Source organism: Gambusia affinis, linkage group LG06 (assembly GCF_019740435.1).
Source record: "Gambusia affinis linkage group LG06, SWU_Gaff_1.0, whole genome shotgun sequence".
In the NCBI taxonomy this organism is placed as follows: domain Eukaryota; kingdom Metazoa; phylum Chordata; class Actinopteri; order Cyprinodontiformes; family Poeciliidae; genus Gambusia; species Gambusia affinis.
The window spans coordinates 23,217,626-23,226,767 of record NC_057873.1 but is presented as its reverse complement, the minus strand read 5'-3'; the positions used below and the strand labels follow the sequence as shown (position 1 = coordinate 23,226,767).

At 40.3% G+C, this 9,142-nt stretch overlaps 1 protein-coding gene across 1 annotated transcript; it reads left to right on the top strand.

The window, feature by feature from the left end:
- The first annotated feature begins 3,701 nt into the window (after positions 1-3,701).
- On the top strand, positions 3,702-7,357 carry sptssb (serine palmitoyltransferase, small subunit B). Its single transcript, XM_044118631.1, has 3 exons — positions 3,702-4,090; positions 4,240-4,322; positions 5,889-7,357. Exon 3 carries the CDS (start codon positions 5,897-5,899, stop codon positions 6,137-6,139), a length of 243 nt encoding a protein of 80 aa, XP_043974566.1. The 5' UTR covers positions 3,702-4,090; positions 4,240-4,322; positions 5,889-5,896; the 3' UTR covers positions 6,140-7,357.
- Positions 7,358-9,142: the final 1,785 nt, after the last annotated feature.

The window sequence follows — 9,142 nt, the reverse complement described above, 5'->3', positions numbered from 1 at the left end:
AACAAATGCCATAGTTTTTAATAACAATTAATGAATCAGTGGAGTCAAATTAAAATTGAATACTATTGGGCTCTTTACAAGTTGAAGTCAATCATAAAACGTTTGCTGCAAATCAGATGATTCATATGTGATTTAGAGACGACCGTATGCACACCGAGACGGATTGTAATTCGCCATTCGGCCACACCGCATGGTTCAGCCAGCAGCCAGCATTGACAGAGTTCATCATCATGTCATTTTATGTCAGTTGGCAGAGGATTAAACTCATATGAATCAAAGAGTAAAAGTAAAACATCCGGCAGAAAAAAGAGATGACTTCCTGGAACTAGGCCTGTCGCGATAAACGATAAATCAATCAATCACACGATAAATTAAAAGTATCGACGTCATTTTAATTATCGCCTTTATCGTCTCTTCCAGCCTTTTTCTCTTTCTGTTGATGACACTGAAAGAAAAAAGGCTAAACTCCGGTGCTCTCCACTGACCCTCCCTTCCTCATTTCCTGAGTTTAATGTCCAGTTCACACTACACCATCTTAGAGCTGTCGGTCGATTGTCGGCCCATTTTCAAAACCGATAGAAATCCTAGGTATAACGGTTTGATCCTGCCGTGTGGTGTCCGACAATGGGCACAAAATAATGGCTACAAGTCCAGTTAACTCATTTAAAACCAGGCATTAATCAATTCTTTACTACAATCTACCTGCAACGCATGTGGCTCTAGTGTCAGCGTAACGTCCTGACTGAATGAAAATCATTACAACCGATTTATGTCACATTAACGAAGAACAGCTGAAAAGTTAACGGGTTCATCGTTCATCAACTGCGTAGCAATTTTGCTCCAACTCCTCCCCTCGTCATTTCTATATTCTTTGCACCAAATGTTTTATTTATATATATATACATATATGTCACCATTCAGATTATATATACAATAATTGCAAGTGGGATAAAGTTTTGTCTTATCTCAGCCATCATGTTAAATGGGTCAGTGCTGTGAATTCACTAGTGCTGCACCGATTATAGTTTTCTGGCCGATCGCCGATTACCAATAGTAAAAAACCCTGACCTGCTGATTCTGATTTTGCTCTATATTTTTTTGTCTGGAATGTCACTAAAAAATTGCTTTTGGGAACAGTGGGGTCACTATTGTTAACTGCAACCTGGTGGGCCAGTCTATCAGTCAAACCTCTCAGTAGAGCAGAAGAGGACAGTGGCTGATTTTCAGACCTTTGCTGAGGTTGATAAGATTGGGGGATAAAATTGGCTTCACAATGTAAATATCAGCCGATCACCGATCTCCCAGAATTAAGAAAGTCTGTGCTGATAAATCAACTGGCCGATAAATCGGTGCACCCCTAGAAGTCACCGCTCCGCCAAAAGAGACTGCTGCTCGATTTTGTGTTGGTAGTAAAAATAGGTAGTAAAAGGTAGAAAATTCAAGTCTATGATTCCTGTATACACACCCTGAAAAAGCCCTCTGCACACATCATGGAAAGTAAATTACAACTTTCTTGTGTTTTTGCACAATGCACGCTGGTTTTATTTGGATGCTAAGCTGCTTTTGTTGCCTCAGCTGCAGTAAAATGGATTTAAATGCTGCATCGCCTTGCCAAGGCGTTTATACCCCTGGAACCTTTCCACTTTTAATCATCTCACAACCACTAACTTACATGTAGGCTGTTGGGATTTTATGCAATGGACCATCACAAATCACTGCGTAGCGCTGAAGCAGAAGAAGATGCTAATGTGGTGTTTATTAGCAAGACTAACAGCGAGTTGGTTTTTATTTCCATAAGTTGAAGACAAGAAAGATGAAGTGATCTAACAATCCAGTCTGTTTTCCAGATGAACACCCAGGTATTTATATTCCTCACACACCTCCACTTCTCCCATCATGGCATAATCTTCATGACGCACACACACACACACGCACGTCAACAAGGTATAAATAAATATATGTAGCTAACGTTGGCGCAGTTTCACTTATTGGAACTATTTTGAAATGTTAAAAGAAAAAGAACAGCTATAGGCTGATACTGAGGTTACTGTTATATGTCCCTAAAACTACACATCCATTTGCATCCACAGCTGTGTGATGCTTTGTGTTGCTCTTCCACATGAAACCTCAATAAAATTTATGAAAGTTTGTGGTTGTAACAGATTAACATGGGAACCAGCTTGAGGGGAAGCTTTGAAGCACTTCATATGGTGTTTATTAGCAAGTGAAAGCAGTTGAATAGTTTTTCATTGTTCTGATTTTATCTATTTATTTATTTTGTTTCATTTTAAAGCAAGAAAAGTCAGGAGTTGTGTTTTTTTTTTTTCTTTTTTTACCACCAGATTTGTTGTTTTCCTTTATATAATCATGTAGTCTACACTCTGGAGGAGCGTGTGTGTCGCCGTGTCTTGGTCTTTTGTGACACATATCACATTTTACCTCGAGGAGAGCCGCTCTCGTTTTTCGCAAACCCGAGCTCGTCGTTAACGGTAATCAGATCCACTTGGGAAAGTGACAGAAGTGAATCCACAATGTGTGTGTGTGTATTTCACCATCAACATGTTTTTGTTTTTGTTTTTTTCTTTCTTGCGTTTGCACAGAATACTTTGACATCTTTAAAAAGAAAAAAGTGATCGTTGCCGATTCCTTGTGTACATTTCCATTTATACCCCAGCAAAACAAATAAAATAAAGTGTATCCATGGATAACTGGTGCCCCTTATCAGCGCTGCTCGGTGTTTACACATCAATAATGCAGCGTCACAACTGAGCTGATCGGCAAACCTATAATTAAGGAGATACGATTTCCTACATCTGTTCGATCCCTTCCCCATAATGAAACAGGTTGCCCTGCTTTAAAGTGGAAAACGAAGCTTCCAGAAAGCAAACAAGGATGTCAGGTTATTCAGATTTTCTAGACTAGTGTATTTATTTCATCATTGGTCCCAAAGGCTGCAAGGTTTAGCTCTGAAAATCTGTATATTGCTGCAGAAACTTCACACTGGGGCTCAAGCAATTTGGATTTTGTGGCCTTCCACTCTTTTTCCAGGTCTTAATTATCCAATAAGATGAATAATAAGTCCTGGAAAAAGTTTTTAGACCAATGAGATTCAGTCCAGTCTTTTTCCTCATTAGCAAAAGTAAAAACTGCTGGAGCTGTCTATGGTCAAGAAGAGTCTTAACCAAAAGAAAAAGGAAGTTTTGTTATCTATATCCTGGATATACGCTCTTGATGACTTTACCACACTTTTTCCATCCACTAAACTTTCCACGGATATTCTTAGATATGGCAATCTGTGTACAGCCAGCTCCTTTAGTAATGATCTGAAGTGTTTATTCTCTTTGTGATACACTTCACTACCCGCCTGCTAAAAACCTGGAGTCAGCAGCCTTTCTTTGACTCTGTACGCTACAACACAGCCATTACATTATATTACAGTGTGAAGAAATTCTGCGTTTAAAGATGTTTATGACATATTCTAAATTCAGAGTGAGTGGAAGAGTCAGGAGTAGCAAAATTCAGACTGGTAGAATGCAATATCTGTTCTCATATATCTGTTATGAGGAGCCACACACACACTTTTCAGTAAGATTTAATTTCTCTGTTACGAATACGTTTTAAATCGAGTACTTGGATCGCCATGCAGTCAAATTTAGATTTTACGATGAATCAGGTGTCTTTATACCACTAAATGTTTTAGATTTGGGGTCTTTAATAATGACCAACCCGGTTACTGTGAGCGTGAAGCAGCGTGTTTTTCCGTTCCGCTGCTGCTGCTGTTCGCTGCGTCAGGAGAGACTGCGGCGCAGCTTCTGGCTGCAGGATGGCGGGACAGCAGCGCCAAGGACGCGGCATGGATTGGAGAAAAGTTTAGGAACGCCGCACATAAAAGGGCATCATGCATGGCACGAAAAAGGGGGGAGCAGGGGGAAGCCGATGTATTCCGCAGCCGGAATTCATCGGCTCCCTTCTGCGCCCTCCGACGCACCAGCCGCTTCCTCTTGGCCGCTAGTATTAGCGCACACTGACCGGCCTATGCGTCAACCGGTCCGCCTCCTCCGTCGCTCCACCTGCATGATCCGCGAGCCAGGTGAAGGGTTAGTATAAACACGAGCTGTGGGTGTGGTGCCATTTCCAGAACATGTATGAAGGGTGAATGTATATATATGAGAAAGAGGGAGAGAAAAAGGGAGAGTGAGAGAAAGAGGTGGACTGGTGAGACGGCTCTTGGGTTTACAGAAAGCAGCGGAGCAGCAGGGGGGACGCGGGCTGCAGCTGGTCCTGTTGCAGAGGACACAACCAGGGGGTTCCTACCGACTGAGGTGAGTGACAAACCCTTTCTTACTATATTCAATCTAAAGATTAATTGTAATTTCTGATTTACTTCTATTGAACTAAGCCGTAGCTCTGGGATGCATCTATTTTTTGTTGCCCACAATCTTCCTTTTTGCTAACAATCAAAATAGTAGATGTAAACAAGTCCAAACGGTGCTTTCTTTTTGTCTTTAGCTCATGTTTATGAAGTCTTTATTCATGGATTTGGTCAAATCCTTTGCTAAATTCCTTTGTAATTAAAACCTCCATCCCACATTTTCTCTAAAAAAACAAAAAACAAACAGGTAAGTAGGCACACATTCACCTGTTGGCCCCTCCCTCCTTTCACAGAGACAGGAGCTATAATCACATCTGCACAATTTTAATTGGAAAAAAAATCAAATAAACATATCTTCCTTCTATATTTGTAAAATGGAGCATTTGATCCCAGAGCAGAAAGTGTTATAGATGTAAGCAAAGCTTAGAAAAACACGTTCAGCCGTCTGATTGCACAGCCGCTGCTTATATTTCCCTTGTGAAATGGTAAACCCAAGCATGGGTGACACCAATTTCATTGGTGTTTTTCCTGTAATTTGTTTTGTAAGGCTTTATTGATTTCAGGGCACTGCTGTGTTTATTTCTTTAGAGGTGCTTATGTCCAAGAGTGGATGGGGTCCTGATGGGAATTTGATTTGGGCACCACTTCCAGTCAAAACCATCACAGCCTCCGTATTTATCTCCTTTGAACTGTCTGAGCTTTGATTGCTGTGCATTTTAAGATTCTTAGAATTCATGATTTTTGTATGAAGACAACAGATATATCGATTTAATCGTAGAATTTATTTCTGAAAATCTAACAGCTATTTGTGTCAGGAAGGAGGGGTCAGATTCATTGTGAATGTGCCGATAAGTTTCAATGGAAAACTGTAATTTATTGATCCATTGATTGATTTCCATTTATTTACTCTGCCTTGCAAGTCTCTGACACCGTCACAGACTCGTGTAGCAGAAGTGATTGGTGGGTAATAAACAAATTAATCCATAACTCTCACCTATCGCACAACTAATAGTTGCTGTTATAGTTGCAGTTCTTTTAAAGCCTAAATAAATGTGATTTAAAAAATTTTAATCACTTAAAAGTTACCACTCAAACATCTGAAGCGATAATGAAGTTGACTTATTTCTTTGGTCATCTTTGTGTTTGAGGAATTGTAAAATAATCTTTATTCACAAAAGTAAAGTCACAAGGTAAACCAAAAATTATTTCGTCTCAAGAAAACTGGAAACGCAAACCAACCCGTATTTTACATTGAGTTTGTATGTGGACACACTCAAATGCACACAGTATTTGTAACATTGTGGAGTGTTGTACTCCCACTTATTTGTGGTGGGATGGTAATTTAAATACATTGTTTTGTGAAAGGTGCTGCTGTAATGCTCTAACTTCTCTTTAACATTATTTACAGCCAGAACTTATGTTACAGCTCCAACTTTAAAATCTCGTTCAAACCACTTCACTTTTCACTTGTTCCCTTCACTTGTTTAAGCCCCACCTCTGTTTGCCCACCCCCCAGCTGGCAGGATGAACTTCAAAAACATGCGGGAGTACCTGGCCTGGCTGTACTACCAGTACCTGCTCATCACCGGCATCTACGTTCTGGAGCCGTGGGAGAAGTCCATCTTTAACTCTGTCCTCTTCTCCGCCATTGCCATGGTGGTCTACACCTCGTACGTGTTCGTGCCCATCCACGTGCGTCTGGCTCTGGAGTTTTTCTCGGAGGTCATTGACGGCCAACCGGAGAGCGCCATGGCGCTCATGAACTAAAATGGAGGGGAAAGAAGAAGAGGCGGCTTGTAAAGGTGACTTTAAACCTCTCCCTTCTTCACCTGAACCACAAACCAAGACACTTCATCGATACTGAAAACATGAAGATCTTGCCGGAATGATCTGGAAGCCTTACTCACTTCTTTTGGATCCCACGCCCTCTGGCCTTACCCGATGGTATTACACAGCAGTGCTTTAATTTCCTGCAATATTGAAATGTTTGGTTTTCCTTTTCCTCGCCATATGTCCTGTTTAAGTGCATCCCACCGGCGGGTTTTGCATGACGGGGCCATACATGACAGGTGCATTTGCATGCTTGACAAACAACAAAGCACAAATGGTCTCCTTTTGTTCTTCTGGATGCAAAAGTCATGAAGGTATTCCAGTAGTTCTGGTTTTAGCTTCATAAGACCTGGACATCATGGAAGAAATGATTCCTCCCTCTCCCCCAGAACTAAAGCAGTAAAGGTTATGAAACTTTTTTGTCAACTTTTCTTTAATTTGTTTCTAAATCTGGTCGTGTTTGAAATGAAAAATGCCACGCTTCACATGTAACGGCACCCCGCATAAACTCATATGAAAAGCCTTAGAATATTTTAATATTTTACTGCAGTAACACGACGTTTCACAAAACATGGAGAAAACCAGCTTTTAATTTGAGAACATTTAAGCGGAGGGGGGAAAAAATACAACACAGAAAAACGATTTACCCAGGTTTGATGTTCGCCTTCATTTGATTACTAAAATGTAAGTGTATTTAAGCAGTTTTTTAACATTTATACTTTACTTTTTTAAGTTGATCAGAATAGCTAATATATATTTTTTTTTTGGTAAGACAAACAGGTCTGTTTCTTATCCACTATTCAAAATGGGAAAGATTAGAAAGCTTATACTAAAAAAAACAAAAAAAACTCTCCAGGAATCAATTTCTTTCCCTCTTTTGCTGCATTTTCTAGCACCAAGGTAACATTTGGGTCTTCATCAGATATTTATGTTAATATGACCTAACAGAGCCTTATTTTTTTTATCCATCCCTCAGACAAGATGCCTTGCATAAATAAGTAAGGCAAAAGTGCGTTGAGCTTCATATATTAGCTACAGTAAAACAGCTGCTTGCCTGTGCTTCCACATTTCCCCAATGTTTCAAACGGCTGGAACCGTGATGAATGAAGCCGGGAGATGAAAACAAAAGTTCAGTTTTACAGATTAGCATCATTTTTATAAAAAAAAAAAAAAGAGAGAGAGAGATGATATCTCAATAAAACAAACTTACTTTAAAGGCCGGCCGGTGCCAATAAACGTGGACAAAACCCAGTTAATCCAAATTAGGCCCCACAATCTCCAAAGCTGACAGCAGAGACTCGCAGTTTATAAATATGCACATTTTTCTCCTCCTTTAATGGCAACAAACTGTCAACGATGTATACGTCTGCACGCTTCAGAGTTAAAAAAAAACAACACCTGGAGGTCTGTTACATGACGTAGCAACACACGGCTGTTCTCACCTGGGTCGGATGTGTGTGTGTGTGTGTGTGTGTGTGTGTGTGTGTGTGTGTGTTGACACGTTACACATGAAGACTCTCTGCTTTCTGAATAAAATGGGAGTTTATCACAGCTGTGTTGTCATGCACCAAATATTATGTTTTTAATTATGCTAGACAAAATAAAAAGGGGAAAACTTTTTTTTTTTTTGTTTCCTTTATGCACTGAAAAGCAAGCTGAAAGCATGCAGCGCAGAAGCGATGATATTAGAAGAGGGAAAGCTTTAGCTATGCAATGGATGTAAACCTATCAGTTACATCTGGTCCTGAGTCTGTTTAGCTATGTGCCGATCAAAAGGAGCAATAAAAGAAATAACAACGATGAAATGAGCCGAGCCCTCTCTTTATCTCAGTTTTTTTTTTATACGATGGCATGTCGGAAAGGTGTGCTGAGCCCTGAACGGGGAACAAATATTGACCTAACGCTCCTCTGTGTCCGGGCTTGGCTTTGTTGTGCTTTGCACGTATTTGCTGTGTCATGCAGCTGGAAAATTAGTTGGAAGGAAAAAAAATAAAGTCTTCCTCAGCCGCAGTGGATCTATAGAGATGGCGCCAAGCGTATTTCTGAGTTGAAGATCGGCTTTGATTATTTGTGCCGTGGATCAAGGGCTCACTGACGACGGTCTAATTTTATTTACGTATGTATTTATGTTCATTGGTAAATGCTTGGCTGGTTACAATGTCAGTTACCAAACTTTTTAATGTTCAGTTATTGATGTTGAAGTCTCTCGTAGGCCATGATTACTGCATGGTTTGTTCTTTAACCTCTGCCTCGACGTGCTTTTCGACTTATTCCCAGTTTGTATCATGTTCCCTTGACTTTTGATAAACATTTTCATCAATGTGACACATTGTCCAGCAAGAATGAAGAGGCCTCTAAGATGCTTTTTTTTTTCTTTCACAGTTTACCAAACTGAATGTTGTATTTCTACATGATGGCTACACATCACTGTAGTAATCGCAAAAATAAAGGCATCTGATGACGCTTATGCAGTCGCTCTTTGTCTCTTTTTCGTGCTCGCTGTTTTTTGCCACAGCTGTTGGGAATAGCTTGAGGTACATATTCACGTTGGATGTGGCTTCAGCTGCTTTGCAACAGAAGAAAGCCGAACAAAACCCGACCTGGAAGGCTTCACCACATGAGATGGATTCGGACAATAAGAGGATGAGCCATCAAACCAGTTCTTCCAAGCTGTGTTTGCCACTGTGAATCGCACACCTGGTGAGCCGGCCATACCCACAAAGCTCTGGCGTCCTCAAGCCACAGTCTTTGTTTGACCCGTTATGAAGTATGTAACACTTGACTGACAAAAATAAATACTCCTCCAGGTCATTTTCCGAATGCAGTGTCAAGAAACGTAACGAGATCCACAACTTTTACAATTTTGCTACATTACAAACACATACACTGAACAAAAATATAAACGCCCCATGTCAAATATAAGAGTTTAATGAACATTTG